At 40.6% G+C, this 17,957-nt stretch overlaps 2 protein-coding genes across 3 annotated transcripts; both read right to left on the bottom strand.

Moving 5' to 3' along the window:
- Window positions 1–32: 32 nt before the first annotated feature.
- On the bottom strand, window positions 33–7,700 carry LOC102712443 (probable metal-nicotianamine transporter YSL3). 2 transcript variants are annotated; one of them, XM_006654128.2, is made up of 6 exons: window positions 7,320–7,675; window positions 6,920–7,086; window positions 5,801–5,898; window positions 5,570–5,704; window positions 4,622–4,808; window positions 33–1,387 (listed from the first exon to the last, which is right to left on the bottom strand). In XM_006654128.2, the coding sequence occupies exons 1-6, from the start codon at window positions 7,654–7,656 to the stop codon at window positions 257–259; spliced, it is 2,055 nt and encodes a 684-aa protein (XP_006654191.1). In that variant the 5' UTR covers window positions 7,657–7,675; the 3' UTR covers window positions 33–256. The 2 variants fall into 2 exon arrangements, with proteins under 2 accessions (XP_006654191.1, XP_040380392.1); XM_040524458.1 differs by having other exon boundaries at window positions 1,229–1,322; window positions 7,320–7,700.
- Window positions 7,701–12,405: 4,705 nt separating this feature from the next.
- Window positions 12,406–14,559, bottom strand: LOC102717803. Its single transcript, XM_040524424.1, has 2 exons — window positions 13,736–14,559; window positions 12,406–13,488 (listed from the first exon to the last, which is right to left on the bottom strand). The coding sequence occupies exons 1-2, from the start codon at window positions 14,492–14,494 to the stop codon at window positions 12,712–12,714; spliced, it is 1,536 nt and encodes a 511-aa protein (XP_040380358.1). The 5' UTR covers window positions 14,495–14,559; the 3' UTR covers window positions 12,406–12,711.
- Between the last annotated feature and the right edge of the window lie 3,398 nt (window positions 14,560–17,957).

Genomic DNA, 17,957 nt, shown 5'->3' with positions numbered 1-17,957 from the left:
AAGTTTCCGTAAATGAATTAGCTTCTTATCCATACATGAGTTACCTAGAACCTTCAAGAAATATTCCATTAGCCTATTAGTTATACATGAGTTAACTAGACAATTCAAAAAAAAAAGAATTAGCTTCAACAGGGAGAGATGTGTCTAAACACTGTGGTTTTGTGATATTTACTCAAAAAATTAAAGTATACCAGCTAGCATAATTTACTTTAACAGGCTGTAAGAGAATCTATTAAACATTTCTAGAATACATTTTTCATGTCCTTGAAGGTGTTTCCAAATTTCTTAAGAATGAATCCACCACCTGAACTTCTTTTCCGCTAGGAATAAACTTCATGCATATTGGTGGATGCACTTTGAAGATGCTAAGTAGTGCTGCTGGCATTTGAAATAGTCCTTCACCACATATCAAACCTGCTGCAAGTGCTGATGACAACAACTCTGCACTTTGTCTGTTGATTTTAGTCCAGACAAGCAGCAATGCATGACCCAAGCACATGTCTATGGTAAAGAAAGATCCAGTGAAGAACGGTATTGCTATTGCTGTCATACTAGGCACATAATTTTGAACTCCCCAACCTTTCTTCTGAGCAACCAATCTAAGGAAATTTATGGCTGCTGTGATGAAAAAGGCAATAAGGCAAAACAAAATACAGTGCTGTGGTAGCTCCTTCACACCTCCGATGCCCATCAGCCCAATGGCACGGTAGACACCTGAATAGGGACATGGGTATTCTGATTGCCTTGATCCAATCGGAGCATTCAGTTTGGCAGTTGTTTCGAAGGCAAGGTAGATGCATGGATTGATAATAGCGCCAATTATGACACCAAAGATCTGTCCTATGACCATAGCCCGTGATGAGGTTAGTGTCATGTAACCTGTCTTAAGGTCTTGCATTACCTGTGAAGAACAATGAACAGCTGCCATGGTTATCCCACAAGATACAAGACTAGCAATAATGGCATCAGGTTTGCCAACCCATGCTGCGATGACAAAGATTGTGATCTTGGCATAAGTTGGTGCAACTGACCAATCCGTCACTCCTGTTCCATAGGCATTACAAAAGGAAAAAAGTGGTGCAAAGGCGTATAATGCTGCCACATGGTAGTATTTAATCTGATTAAAGATAGATGGAATAACAACTGAGCATACTGTTGCAAATGTGATGTATCCAGATAATAATATAGAAATGGGCATTTGATTTATCAGAAATACTCCATTCCTTTTACGATCATCATAGTTAAGGCTGGTGTGTTTGGTGCTATAGTTAGTCATCCCTGAGTCCTTTTGTTGCCATTTGTGGTAGAAATCAATTGAGGCCCTAATGATGAGTGTGAGAAAGTTAAAAATGCCATCAGTCAGGATCATTGTTATGCCAAGGAATACCTGCATATAACTTATGCATGTGATACATCTTAGTCAGAAGAAACTTGTGTGATGAAACCAATAGAAAAAATGTAGAATTCGTGTAACAAGCAATATTGAACAGTTTTGAACAATTAATATAAAAACAGTGTAACAACAGACCAAACTTTGTTGGCAAAACTATCAGAAACTACACTTTTAATTAATAATTCCAGAGAACCATGCTTCACTTTATAGAAAAATTTCAAAAGACCACATTGTATGAGTTACCATGATAACGCACCCATTGGAATGATTGCTTGTGGCATCTGAAGGAAAAATGCAATGGAAATGTTGTTTTAAGATAGTTTGGACAGATGCAGTCGATTTATATAAAATTTACTCTAGAAAACCTTTTGTATCATATTATCAGGTTTAGGTGCAAGTGCGATAGGCATTTGTTGGGATTGTGATGAAACAAAATAAAGCAATGATAATTCCGAGAAGAATCTTGCTAATGATTTGATTCCATAGATTATTACTTAACTATACATATGAAACCCAAAATGATCACACATGTTTATTCAGATTGGTAACATTTCAATGTAGCATAAACTTTTTTAATACCATGACTTGACAATGTAAGCTATCCATGCGATCAACATGTATCCTAACTATAATAAATTACATTAATATAGTGCCAACTGTTTTGTTGGTAATATTATTTGTTTTTCAGGTTCATAGTACACAAACTCATCATGTAAGGGAAACAAGGGACTCAATCGGTGTCACAATCTACATTAGAATGTTGAAATATGAAGTGTAACTTCATAATTATTCAAACATACTGCTGTATTTTGTCCATTTAGAAATGTTTCTTCTCTGTCTATGTATTGTGTGATATCGCCATGGCTGTACACCGGTAAATTAATCAGATTTATGCTTGTGCAAACATATTGCACAATATCCATGTTGTCGCCAAACAAAATATTGTTCTGGCATATTTTGGTTAACTGTGTGTTCAGTGGGGAGGTTTGGCCTTTGACTCTTCAAAGATTAGGTTTCTACTCTATACTCACTGATCATAACACTTGTTGGGAATAGTCCCATATTGAAAGTTTAGGGGGAGTGGCACCAACTTAAAAGAGGAGAGTTTAGGAGGAGTGGCACCAACTTAAAAGGGGAAGAGTCTCTCACCTCATGGGCTAGCTTTTGGGGTGTAGAAAGGCTCCTCTCGGTTGAATCAACGTCTCTCCCGGTTTTGGGCCATCAATTGGTATCAGAGCTGGGCCCGCAATCTCTCTAGTGCCCGTGCACACTCGTGTGGTGTAAGCCCGAAACCCAGTGGACCGTGGGTGTGAGGCCCGTATGTGCCTATGTGCTTTTGGGGTGTAGAAAGGCTCCTCTCGGTTGAATCAACGTCTCTCCCGGTTTTGGGCCATCAATTGGTATCAAAGCTGGGCCCACAATCTCTCTAGTGCCCGTGCACACTCGTGTGGTGTAAGCCCGAAACCCAGTGGACCGTGGGTGTGAGGCCCGTATATGCCTATGTGTTGGGCCGATCAGTGGACCGTAGGTGTGAGACCTGTATGTGCTCATGTATGGAGCTGGTCAGTAGGGGCGGACCCAGGAAAAAATCATAGGGGCGCTGAACAAACCGGCTGCCCTGTGCGGGTGCGCCCCTGTCGCCCTCCGCTATGCCACGTGTGCCGGGCTCCGTGCCATGCCACGCGCCGCTACCGACCTAGCCATCGGCTACCATGCTGATGACCGCCTCCGCCGCTCCGTGCATACATCGTCCACCGCCAGCCGCCTGGGATTGGGTGGGTGTGAGTGTGTTACATCGTCCACCGCTAGCCGCCTGGGATTGGGTGGGTGTGAGTGTGTCGGCTGCCATGCTGATGACCACCTCCGCCGCTCCGTGCATACATCATGGGTGTGAGTGAGGATTAGGGTATTGTGGTGGGGAGGGGGTGTAGATTGGGATGAGAATGGACGGTTTGGATGAAAATGGATGGCTGAATGTTGATGACTGTGTTCTAAGTGGGCTAGGCCGAGGAAACAAATTTGCTAGGCTTCTTTTCATAACGGTCTAACTAACTTCATCTTGTACCTCCAAACACGAACTGAAGAACTTCATACCCCATCCCATAAAACCATGGAGAAAATTTGTATGGGGGCTTAGGGGGTCTCCATGTGATCGGCGCCGATAGTGGAGGCTCAAGACCCCCCAGCCCCCATGCCACCTCCGCCGCTGCCGGTCAGGGCTAAGGGGCACCAATGTGTGACTTGGGATTGTTGGAAATAGGGGGAGTGGCACCAACATAAAATGGAAGGAGTATCTCATCTCATGGGCTAGCTTTTGAGGTGTCAAAAGGCTTCTCCCAGTTAGGCCAGCGTCTCTTACGGTTTTGGGCCATCAACACTCAGGTCTTTTTAGTTGGTAGTCAAGGACGGTGGAAGGGCTAAGGAAGAATGGAAAAAAAAAGGGGTTTAACCCCAAGATTATTTTGGTAGCTTGGGAGATTTAGAAGCATAGAAACTATTGTGTTGTCAACGGAGCTAATTCAAGTGTGGAAGCGGTCCTCCAAGCGGTAGAGAATGAGGGCCTATTTGGTGCTTGGCAGAAGCATCAAGATTTCGAGAGCTTTTTGCTAAGGCTATAGTGCTAGCACTGTAATAGAAGTTAGAGCTTTGTGCTTGTTGCTTTCATTGGTTCGTGTTGTGTGTTGTATGACCCTGGTGGTGGGGTGCTGGGTTTGTTTGCCCTTTTCCCCATCACTGTTATTTCCTCTCCTTAATGAAATGATACACATATCTCTTGCATGTTCTAAAAAATATATTGTTGTGGCAACTAAGTGGCACCAGGAAACTAGGTGCATGTTAGAATTAAAATATGATGTTTCATGTAAGTGCAAGGATATATTCTAACTTTAATAGATGTGCCATGAGTAACTCTGTACATCTATAAGTTAGATTAAAGTAAAAATAAGCAACGGTAAAAATCATACTCCGTATTGTAATGGATGACGTCATTAACTTTTTGACACATATTTGACTATTTATCTTATTCAATAATTTTATACAAATTTACAAAAATAAAAGTTATAATTAAAATATATTTAGTAATAAATCCAATGATAACAAAATAAATAATAATTATATAACTTTTTAATAAGATAGATGGTCAAACGTGCACCAAAAAGTTGGTGGCATCATCTATTAAAATACAGAGGGAGTATTAAATTGCAGCTAATAATTACTTTTTTAACGTACCTTGTATCCATTCGACCCATCCAAACTTGTAGGACTATTTGTATGATACCATTGGCCCTTTTTACTTTCAAGATATGGGTATAAGAATCCCCAGGATATGATAGACCCAAATAGCAACGAAAAGTTTACCAGTATTGGGCAAATTATACCGAGGCCAATGTACGTTGCTGAGAAATCAAAATAGAATCTGCTGACAACATTATTTCATTAGTATGTTAAGTGTTGTTTAATAAATATGAATGTTGCTACTGACATGGATCTTATTTATATTAAAATCAATACTACCTCCCACATTAATTTTACATTTTTTCTGTCATCAATCTATGTTACAGAATGTTATTGAAAGAAGTTCATACAAACTCCCCTTTACACAAAGCCAATATTTGATAATTTGATGCAATTCAAATTGAAACTCTATTTACATATGGAGAACAAAGTAAACAAACATATTATGTGACAACACAAAATATAGGTTTCAAAGCTGTTAGTTTGGGGGAGGAGTTCGATGAAAGGATCACTGTTAGGAATCTGCAAAAGATTCTCAACTTATTCACTGAGCCTACAAATATGTGAGAATCCAATACTTTGATGACTTTGTCCTTAATTTATCAGGGCTGAGGCACCATGCTTAATATAAAGTAGGAAAAAAAGAAAAATAGTACTTGCATTCTGTTTTCCCAGATCAATTTGGAAAAATATGTTGACCTTAGCATTTAACAAATACCATGGCAAAAAATATAATATATTATTTAAAAATAGTATGGTTTGAGCTTTTGAAGAGTGCAATTTCATCTGACCATTCTAAATACTACCTAGATTAGTAAAGGAAGAATTGTATGACTACACATTCTTCACAAGCACACCTCTACAGGAAGTGGAAAGGATAATGTTTATAGATACATTCTGTACGGTCCTGTCAAAGAAAAAAAATTAGAATATATATCTCACCTACGCTTATATAACTCTAATCCAAATGCAGGAAAGGACTGGAAACCACAATCATTTCCTGCAGTATAGAACCACTGGAACAAAGACCAGGAAAAACTACCAGCAAATGATTTGAGTAGAGCCATGACCTGCAGACTGAATTAATGATGAATGTTTGGTTAAAAGATTCAAAAATGAAAATGTGGTCTATCTAATTATTTTTTAAACAAGAAAAGGACAAAGCATTTTTACTTGGCAACATATGCTCCTTGAGGGGTGTGGAAGCTGTTAATTAGGTGAGCTGTAACTGTTCCCGTTGGGAACAATAACCTGTAGTCGATGAGCATGATCTAAAGTGAGAAGAAATAATGTAAGTGAGCCTGAGCTACGAAATTTGATAATTTGTGTGATTACATTCTATTTATTGTGGAAGTTTGGTTTACAAAGTAAAATTTATTAGTTCCATACTGAAACTGTATCCATGTATTAAATCTTGTGAAACTATTCTCGTCAACAGAAATACCTTAAATGCCTTCTTATTATTAGCAGAAAAGTAGACCGTCCGTTCCAAGAAAAAACAAGAACAACTTCTAGGTTTGAATCTAGACATAATGTATGTCCATATTCAAACCCAAAATTCATTTTTTGAAATAGAGGGATTACACCTTTAGCTCAGACATTTTACATTTTCTTTTTCAGTTAATATAAGGATTAATACATTAAGCTATAATTAATCTTGTCAATATCCATGAACGAAAAATCATAGATCGAACTATGGATAGGCAAAATTCAGTGATATCAAAGTACTGTCAGCTAACTTGACAGGCTGCAGATAACAACTTATATCATGCCGTGCTCATCATAAGGACCGCATCAAGATTGTAAAGACCTTACATAAGTATTATGCCGATGGATTATATTTCTTATAGTGAGAATCTATAGTGTGGTTTTCCACTATCAACGAAAAATTTATACCCTCCTTTGAGACATCCATTTAGAATAATACGGTACATGAGAAAGTCCCAGGGGACCTTCCGGCTAGCACCACAAACAGTAAAACCGATATGAGAGCCCTTTCTCTCATATCCAGCGTTTTTAATAACACGATACATGTCTCTACTATTTAAAAGCAGAGTTGTATGTTATTTTCCCCATCCCCACTTCACACAAAAACCACCGCTTCCTCCCCACCACACGTTATGCAAAAACCACTGTTTCCACAAAAACAAGAAACAAAATTAAGTGATTTCTTTAAAAAAACCGTTTCTTTTTTCTATGGGTCTATATACTTGTGCAGTCCATCATCAATTATATGGGTCTATTGCAATGCATAGAGTATATTCTAGTAATGGTTAATGAAAGAACATTTACCTCCTTAAATGGTATGATGGACAATATTCCCATGAGACCAATAAGGAAGAGGAATAACATCCATTGTCCAGTTGGTACATGCTCAACAATTTCTCTAGGATCTATATCATCAGCAAATGTTCTGGCAACCGTGGAAGTCATTCCAATGATATAGGTAGCAAAGCCGCCTAGAAGAACCATAAACAACAAACACATATCAGTGGATGGATCAGAAAATGCTGAGCTAAAAAAAAAACACATCATGTAAAGAAAGTGATCAGATAAAAAGCAAGCATATAAACGGTAGATTATTTCATTTTTCCAGAGTACTGATGATTATACTTATGAAGAATGATGCTTTAGACTTCAAAGTTAAATTATTTGTGAACCAGGCATGTATTACTACTGAGTTGTTATATACCAGTGAGCGCGATGGTGATGCAAATGTTGACACTGGTGAGGAGGAAGATGTTCTCCTGGCGCGTGAAGGGCAGTGCGATGATGCCACAGCGGCGCAGCAAGGTGACAACCCATTTGAGGCAGTAGAAGCTGAGGACACTGGTGGGCATGTTGAGCCCCGGCACGATGCCGACCACCATGTGGATCCGGAGTGACACGAAGCAGAAGATGATGCCGAGAAGAATCGCTATGAGCATTGCCCGCGGCGTCACCTGCCCCCATACCCCTGGCTGCGGACGCCCCTCGAATGCCCTCTCAACTGACCATGCTGTGTTCGGGTCACCAATCGTCGCATCCATGGCGGGCTGCGGTATGCTTGATCGAGCCTCTTGATCAAGTGAGAGCTTCCCTGGTCACCTATGGCCATTGTGTGGTGTGGGGGTGTCACTGCTTCGTTCCTCCTCTAGGAGGAATGCATGCAGGCTTTGCTTGGAGCCGTGTGTTCTGAGAGGTGGAGCAGGAGTGTAGCTGGGGAGGAACAAACATAGCATGGAGAATGAATGCTGGTCGGGGCACCTGGTACTTGGTGGCTGTGAGCGCTCGAGGGGGGATCAATCAAGGATGTATTTTAGTTTGTGAGTACAATTATAGTTTAAGTTGATAAATTAGTCAGTTTTTTCTACATGCTAGAAAATACTATTAAATGATACTTCCTCCGTTTCATAATGTAAAATGTTTGACTTTTTTGGTTGCAATGTTTGATCATTTGTTTTATTCAAAAAATTATGGAAATATCATTTATTTTGCTTGTGACTTACTTTATTATTAAAAGTACTTTAAGCACGACTTATCATTTTTTTTATTTGTACTAAATTTTTGGATAAAACGAATAGTCAAACGTTGCAACCAAAACAGTCAAACATCTTATATTATGAAACGAAGGTAGTACTCTATTGAAAAAAAATCAGCCTTTTGCATGCAAGAGGAAAATACAATACTATTATTCAGTATACCAAGTTAGTCACCTTTGTGGCAGAGACACTTCAAGGTACTGAGGCCGTCGGATGCTCATGTGCACTTCTCAGAATATAGTCAAATCACTGCATCAGAAATAGCATTACTCTGCAACAAGAAGATTAAATTCAGGATGAGGATTTTGGGCATGACGGCGACGAGGTGATTTTGACGGCAGGTAAGTTAAGGAATGAGTAGAAGAGGACCAACGATGGCGGCTGGGTATGCCGTATGGCCGTTGGGGAGACAGCATTTACGTTGCTCCAGCTCCACTCGAACGTTTTTGGCACTATTTAAACTTTTTTTAAAAAAAATAATTATGAAAATAAACTGGCTTGAAAATTTATTTCCTGCGCCACAAGAGTTGGTGTGGAAGTCCAAGCCTCCTATACACCATGAACACCCAGGGCCGACATGGCATGTGAGTCAGCAAGGTCCCCGCGCGCCTACCCCTAAGACACGGACCTCATGTATGTGTATGTTCGCATTATCGATTCCAACAGATCTACGGGACTTAATACTGCAGTCGCTACTCCAACCAGTTCTTGTATTCTGACCCAACACTTTTTTTACCCAAACAATTCTTCTCGGCTTCGGCTTTGTCGTCGAGAAAGCAAATTCGTTTTTGTCTTCCGTGGCTTAGTGGAAGGACTCTCTTATAAGATGTCTATTTATCTTCGTAATTTTTTTAATATATATGGTATTGTATGGTTTCGTATATAGGCACAGATTTGGCACTAGCGCGAGGGTGTCTTTAGCCCCTACTACTAGCACGTGGACCATAAGGATCCCTTAAGCTCCCACTAAAAATTTCTTCCATAGATATGTAAGATGTGGGGGCTAGAGGTGCTTTTTGGTGGTTGGAAGGAGGGTCTAGAGGTTAAAGATGACGGTAATGATGTTATTTGGGGCCACATAGGAGAAGGAGCCCATGAATCACTCTCATTTATATTTTGGGCCACCCACTTGGCCACTTAGAACGAAATCCAGCCATTCATTCCCCTCTGCTTCTCTCCCAACTGTTGATTCCCCACCCCACCCATCCAACCTACTAATTACTGGTCTCCCATGAATCGTATGAACTTTAGGTGGTGATTGTGGTGTAAATTGTAATAGACCATAAATACATATTAAATCACGTATTAGGTTCATCCGTAGACTCGTAGACTTGCAATATGTTTATTGTGTAAGTATTTCCGATCTTTAGCTCCTAACTCTCCTAGTTAGGGTAGTCCTGGGAATTTTTGTAAGCATTACTTAGTGAGTTATAATCATCAAAAATATGATTTGATTGGAGTGGAGTAATAATTATGGACAAAAATACTAGATGCCGAGTGTTTTAGGGTTGGGATGATACATCCATTAGAAGATACGTCTCACTCTCACCAATTTTTAGAAGTTCTAAAATTATTTACATAGGTTGAAAGCACTTTAGATTGTTTTAAATATCTTAAGAATATTTTGAAACTTTGATAATGCATGGTGTCATTTATGCCTTAAAAAATAGTTTGAAATACAAGTTGTATTAACAATAGGAACAAAGGGAAATACTACCTCCGTTTCGTAACGTAAGATGTTTGACTTTTTTGGTCGCAACATTTGACCATTCGTCTTATTTAAAAATTTAGTACAAATACAAAAAATGACGAGTCATGCTTAAAGTTATTTTGATAATAAAGTTAGCTACAAGCAAAATAAATGATATTTCCATAATTTTTTGAATAAGACAAATGATCAAACATTGCAAGCAAAAAATTCAAACATCTTACATTATAAAATGGAGGAAGTATTATTTAGTAAGGTAAATTGTTTTAATAATTTAGATGGTAAAATAAGCCAAAAACTGGTTTACGGGGTTGTTAACACCAAAATTTGGTAAATTCCCATATTGGATTCGGATAAGAAAAGGTGCAATTGCTGATAGAAATTTTATTCGGAAGAGTTTGAATCCGACAGGGAATCGTGAAGACCAAGGCTTGGCGGCGTAAATTTATCTGTTAATTAGAGTTAGTTAGGATTTTATTTTATCTCTAAGATATTAGAGTCCGCTCGGAACTTGTGTGTGTTTTATCTAGTAGGAGTTAGAGATAGAGTCCGTATAAGACTAGTTTGTTATTTCTTTTTATCTATTAGGAGTTGTATGTCGTGTCCAACACGGCCTAGCCTTAACCCGAGGGTATAAATTAATATGTATGCCCGGGGCCATTGTTTTTCATCTACATCAATCAATAGATCAATTACTCTCGGAGCATCGCCACCCTCCTAACCGAGGTTTCTAACTCCGGTGAAACTTGGCACCTGACGTGGGGCTGCATCGTCTTGATCTCCAACGAAGGGGTAAGTCCTACATTCCGCCGGGCCACGTAATCGTTCGGCTAGATTAGGACTGTCTCGGTTCGGTCTGATCTTCTAATCCAGTTGCGCGATTGCTAGTTATCGTATCAGTTTCAACTTAGATCACTTTTGTGTTTTGAGTTGATCTGGTCGACCACTTTGGGTGATCTGTGTTGGTTTGATATTCGCTATTTGACATATTCAATCTAGTACTGTCTCGGTTAGGTTCGATCTAGTAGATTGCGTTTGTCAGATGGTTTATATCAGATTGATATATTTTGTTCATTGTTTTATCGGAGTACCAGCCGATAAGTCACCAGTCATCGGCTCATTGGCTTGACAGCAATCTAGATCTATTTAGTATCTATCTTGACATTGCTAGGTTTAATCTTGATCTGTCTCGGTTGGGTCCGATCTTCTATGACTATTCTTAGCAATCTAGGCTAGGTATTTTATAGATCTTGGTTGTTTGTCCGTCGTCTGTAGCCGATGATTTTTGCCGATCTACATGCTTGTCATATTTACATCAATAGAGTAGCCGATCGTCTTACTGTGTTATTTTTACATCAATCGGCTTGATTTATTTAGATCGGTAGTTATTTATGTTGCATCGGCTTACGAGAATTATATGCAAGTTGGGTTTAGCCGATCGTAACACGCGATTCATTGTTTATTTCAAGTAATTTGTCAGTTTATTTACTAGCCTTATCGATCTTCATATTTCCTATAATCATATCGTACTCGACTACATACTGTGTTGGTTAAGTCCAATCTCTATATGTCTAGTTCGATCTGGTTATAAGGGGCCCGTCCGATTGACTAAGATTAATAAATAACTTAGCGGATTACGTTGGTCTAATATTTAATTTAACTCTATTTTTATCAAGTTTCTAGCTGATTCAAACTTTTTATAGCCGATTATTTGTCCTATCGGCTAACCGTTTCAACATTCATATCTAATCGGCTAGATTAATAGTTACCTATCGGCTTGATAGCCGATCGGCTTGTTTTATCATTCATCTTGTCAGTTGTAGAATCAAACTGACTGGCACACCCGCGCATCATTCTAAGAATTTAGGTACTACACTGTAGTGGTCTAAGATTGACTCTCAGGCCTTCGTGTGTGACACGCCGAATCGCATTTTCGACGTCAACAGGGGTTATTTGGTCCATTCAATAAGTTTACAGGAGTAAAATGGACTTTTTAAAAAGTAATTTGTGGGTGCTAAATTTTTATATGCGTGTTCTTAGTGTCCTAAAAGGTAAACATAGAAAATAAACTATAATAAGAAAAGAGATTTTTTACCATATTTAAAAAGTATCTTGATTTACTATAGTATAAAAATTTGAGCTTTGCTCCGGTCCTTTCTTTTGTACCACGAGATACTAAAATTCTCACTTATGCTACCCACCTCATGATCAAGCTAGTACTAAAATCGTGACCATTGGTGATGATAGATCGAACGGTCACGATTACACGGTATCTCGAGGTACAACTTGGTCATGGGGTGGATCGATATCATTGGTGGAAATATTAGTACCTCACGGTACTAGCACCTCGTGGTACAAAAGAAAGGACTGGAGCAAAGTTCTAAGATTTTAGTACCCTGCGGTAAAATGTATGTTAAGGTACCATTATTTTGTATTAAAATTTTTGTTACTCAAATTACTTCTCAAGGACGATAAAGAAACCTAAAAAATTAATTTAAGAATTTAAATTCTGGTTACTAATAAATCAATCAGAACCAGCGCCTCATCAATGAAGTTATCTAGAAAATAATCATGCAAATTTTCCTCTGGATTGAGATTTCAAAGGTACTACATACTTACACCATGAATGAAATACTGGACACTAAGAAAATTAATGTCCTCAAACTCGACCGGACAAGAACATTATTATCCAGTCCTCCCGAACTTGTAGCATGGAATGCCATGGCTTGGCTTGATCTTGAACATATAACATGATCAAGCCTGCATGTTCCTAAGCAGAAACTACACCAATATTTACTCTCGAGGGGCGCAGAAAGCGAGCGCCACCTGATCTAGCCAGTAGCAAGTATCTACATTTACTTGTCGTCGTCGGTGGCGGCGGGGGCGGCGTCGTCCACCGTGTCGTCGACGGCGACCACCTTGGCTGGACCGAACCAACCCAGCCCGGTCACCGCCGGCACAAGCGCCTTCCTCGCCACCGTGCCGCGGCCGGTGTCGCCGCCGTTGGCCTTGCCCTCGTCACTACCGCCCTTTGCAGCCGCGGCAGCACCGGCAATGTCCTTGTCGCCGGCGGCGTCCTCCACTTTCTGGTGGTGGTGCTGCTGCTTCTTGCATTCGTTAAGCACTAGGTCCCGCGGGGGCAGGAAGCAGTCCATGGAGAGGCCTACGACGTTGAAGTCCACCTCCTCGATGCTCCACGTCTCCTCCATGGTCGTGCACGACCGCTTCCCGCGCGCGGCGGCGTCGGCGTCGGCGTCGCCGGCGCTGTCGAACCGGGACAGCGACACGACGGTGCGTCCGGCGTGCGCGATGTTGATGCCGTCGACGGCGCGGTAGTCGCCGACGGACGACTCCATGGTGGTCTCCCAGTACGCGCTCTCGCCGGCGGCGGCGCCGTGGAGGCGGACGCGCAGCAGGTGGCTGTCCTCCAGACGGACCAGCAGCCCCGTCCTCTGGCTGAAGTAGCCCAGCACGGCGTGCCGGACCACCTCGACGTCGCCGCTGCTCCTGGCGCGCAGCGCGGCGTGGCTGGCGTCGACGCGGAGCACGAAGCAGTCGTCGCCGTCGATGCACCGCTCGCAGACCCACGCCGCGCTCGAGAACAGGTCGGCCGTCGACTTCGGGTCCAGACCCTGCACCGCACGAAATAATAAAATTAGTTAATATAATCAAATCAAATCGGTAATTAACATACGGGTTTGCATGCACATGGGAGCACGTTCGTCCGCCCGGGTTGTCCGGAGCGATACACCATGTTCGTGTTTGCAAGTTTGATTGGCTCAATTATTACAAATTAATTTGAGTAAAATTTGATCTTGTCAGGTCAAAATGTGGTGAAAAATAACTACTTGAAAGATGGAACCAGGAATAATTCAGTACCTGGACGCATCGGCGGAGCGGCCGTGGCGGGCCACGGGAGGCGTGGGCTTCCTGCCATGGCGTCTGGCGCCACGCGACGTTGCCATCGCTGCCGGCGCTCATCTTGGTGCCGCCGGCGACGACCATCTCCACGCACCACAGCTCCGGCCTCTTCTGCCACACCACGAAGCCGCCAGCCACCTCGCCGCCGCCCTTGCGCTTGTTCCCACCCTTGCTCGCGATCGTCCTCATCCGCACCTTCCCCATGGCGTACATGCTCGTCGCTGCGCCCAGCGCGGCCTCGCCGCCGGCCGCCGCGACGTACTGCTCGACGATGTACCTCGCCTTGGACGCCTCGATCAGGGGCTCCTCCCCGGCCACGTCCCGCCGGGCCGCCACCATGGCCTTCCTCGCCTCCACGCGCTGCGGCACCAGCGGCGCGCCGACCACGCCGAGCATCAGCTGCACCTCGGCGCGCGACGGCGCCGCGCCGCCGTCACGCCTCCGCCCATTCCCGCCGCGCTGCTCCATCCTCGCCCGCACCCACGACTTGACCGCGCCGCCGCCACCGACGCGCCGCCCTCGCCGCCGCGGCGACTCGCGGTGGAGCTCCGGCACCGGCACCTCGAGCACGGTGTCGAGGCCGTCCTCCCGGTCAAGGTTGGGACACACCTTCCTCATACCCAAACTGCGCTCAACCACACGACGGTGATCAAAGAGAAAATTGAAGACGACGCAGCTGCAAATTGCAACGAACACGATGACACAATGGCAAAGCATGAACACGTCTATATATATATTGGGATCATGGATGGATCATGCCATCATGGCTAGTGTGGCGGCACGTTCTGCTACCTTTGCTTCACCCAACAATTCGCCACAACTTTTATTGGGTTATTGCTGCAACAAGATACGTCATTTTCTCGCATATATTCTGCAAGGGATCACAATAACAATTCTTTAATGCAAAAAATGCATGAGACGGATGAATAATCATTTGCGAATGATATTTACTCCGGTCCAATGAAAAGTACCTCGAGGTACCAAATCATTTCCAATCGTTGGATCTAGGATATGCACTATTAGATCTAGCGATCAGAAATAATTGGGAACCGCGAGATATCGATATCTCGAGTTATTTTTTGTTGCTTTTTGTTAGACTGAAACAAATCTCTTTGCGAATTCATGTAAATCAACTTGGTGTGTGTAGGGTTAAGTGGCAGCACTGCAGGGTGAGAAGCGATTTGGACAGATAGATCTGTGCTCTGCAAGAGGACACAGGTAGCTGATGCGAGATCGGAACACCAGCAGCGAATTTGCTGCAGGCATGTGCAGCGGCAGAGTAGCTGTTGATGGAGTTAATTATACGGAGATTGGCCTAATCCTGGTTTGGGATTGTGATTATTGGTAGCTTATTTGCCTTGTCGATCCGACAGCGAAATAATGTAGGACGGACATGGCGAAAATTCGGCGTTGATTAGGGGGTAGAGAGGAATGCGGTGTGTGTGATCCGACCGAATTAATGTGGATACTCCATATCGTCTAAATCGCCATAAATTGTGTCTGTTTTTAGGGAGCCCATGGACCTTTATTACGTGCGTGCACTCCCTGTCGATGCCAGGAATGGTAAATTGGTCTCTTTTGATTTGTTGTCAGTCAAAACTCTTTAAGTTTGACCATATTTATAGAAAAATATATAAACATCCATAACAAGAAATAAGTTTAATTGAATCCACAATTGAATATATTCTTATGTTATATTTATTATTTGTATTATTTATTGAAATGTTGTTGTATTTTACTATAAATTTGGTTAAACTTATAAATGTTTGAACCTATAATATGAACTAGAGATACTAGTTTTTTCCGATGGTATGCTTGCGGCTTCTCCTCGATCGTCATGTAATAAATACACTAGATGATCGTTTAGCTAATTTGGTTCGTTTTTTGTCCGAGCTAGTCTGATATGATGTGAATGGGAGGGTGATGCTTTCAATTTGAGGTTTTTCTCAAATACTTGAAGTGTTATATACTCTATTTCTTTTTATTTAACTCCATTAACTTTTATATCTATATTTCATTATTCACCATATTTAAAATGTTTACACAAATATACAAAATTAGAAGTTATTTTAAGGTTGATTTGGTAATAAATCAACTCATAAGAAATAATTGACAATTATATAACTTTTTAATAAGACAAATAGTCAACGTAGACTAAAAAATTAATGGCATCAAATTATATATATATATATATATGTATATATGTATGTATAGTAAAACTATTGTGTACACCCCTACGGAATAACTATCGTATACCACATTCTCTCTCGAGGCCTAAACTCACCTCTCATCCCCTTCCAAGAGCCTAAAACCCCCCTCTCACTTGGTTAAAAGTCTGATCAAAACGCTCATTCATCGGTCAAACCCACTCGTTGACTTTCCCCGTAGCCCACCCTTTGCTACTTCCTCTAGTATTGAAATAGTGTAGTAACATGACAACTAAAATATAGTATCATGATGGCTAATTTCCAGTAACAATATCAAAAGATAGTCATGAGAGATCTAGTTTTAGAAATTATTTTTTAAGCATCGTAGTGAAAACAATTTAAAAAAAATAGGACATGAGATATATTGCTCTCTAATGATTGACAATACAATCTTTTAGTTATCCACATGTACTAGTTCTACTACCATACTGTGTGTTACTATATTTTCGTTGTGATGTTCATATAAAATTTTAATAACTCGTAAGTTTTGGAATAACATATAGTGCAAGAAAAATAGACTATTACCAATTAGCCATGCTCATAGTCACAATTTCCGTGTTACTGTATTTCTATCACGATGTTACTGTAATTGTATAGTAATAATGCACATATTTTTTAGTAACATAGTGTGTTAGTATAATTCATTATAAAGTTAATATAATGTGTTATTACATGGAAGCAACTATATTCTTAATTTAGCATGTGTCTTCGATTTGCATGGTAGTGTAGATGTGACATTCATACGCAGCCATACTTCAATAGATTGTCAGGACGTGCGAGTGTTACTAGGTAGAAGTTACAATGTTACTGTGCAGCTATTTGCCATCGCATTAGTGTATACTTGTATAATTTATATAGATATTCTTAAGATTTTAAACTTTAAATAACTTTATCTGCCAACTCATATATTCCTTTTTAAAACGTAAAAAAAGTTTGTACCTCATTCTTAGAAAGATGCTTTAAAAAAATAGATCTCTCGTGACTATTTTTTGACGTTTTTCCTTCATATAAGTTGTACTATTACTACACGATGACCTACTGTTACTGCACAATTCCAATGAAGCGACGGGTGGCCTTAGACATGGGAGAACCCTTTAGGGCATCTCTAATGTGCATGCTAAGAGGGTGCCAAGAAGAGGGAGAAAGAAACATGAAAGGTGCTATACATTGGACCAAAGGTGCTAGCTTAAGATTTGAAAGCACCTGTTGCTTTTTCTAACACCTGGTGCTAAGGACTTTTTGTGAGAGAGTTAATGCTACTGCTGTACTACAAGTCTATCCATCAAATATTTTTATAATATATGGAAACCATCTTAGTATGGACTATAAGATTCTATACATTAGAGCAATATTGAGCTATAGTGCTAGTGGCTGACGTGTCCTTTCTAGCAAATTCTAGAGAACTAAACACTAAAGTTGCCCTTAACCGCCCTTTGGTTAAGGTGGGAGGTGGTTTTGGGGCTTTGGGAGGAAGGGGTATAGAATAGTTGTCCTATAGAGGTACATAATAGTCTTGCTCTATGTATGTATGTATGTATGTATACCATTGGATTCAGATTATTTTCAAACTACATAGTCCTGAAAAATTATACTTTGAAAATATTATACATAAAAATAAGTCATTTAAATAAAAAGAGAGTTATGTATGATGATAATTTGTATAGTGATAAATCTAGTACCATCATCCTTATTTGATTGAATTTTGGAATGGGTCATAACGGGTTCCCAAAAATTATCATGACTGAGAAATGTTGAATATTTTGATAAAAAAATAAATATTAGAATAACAAGTAATTTTAAATGAAGAGAGTAAAATTCATAAATCAGTTAGTCATTAAACATGAAGTACATACGGTATACCAGTGCTAAATGCTCTACTTCAAGAAAAACTCAAAACTAGATATGAAGAGAAATTTCTTGTTCTTTTCCTAAAAATAACAAGTTCTACCAACTACTTATTAGATTAGTTTTGG

This window comes from Oryza brachyantha, chromosome 5 (genome assembly GCF_000231095.2).
Source record: "Oryza brachyantha chromosome 5, ObraRS2, whole genome shotgun sequence".
NCBI classification, from domain to species: Eukaryota; Viridiplantae; Streptophyta; class Magnoliopsida; order Poales; family Poaceae; genus Oryza; species Oryza brachyantha.
The sequence above is the reverse complement of the archived record's forward strand: the minus strand, read 5'-3'. Positions and strand labels throughout refer to the sequence as shown.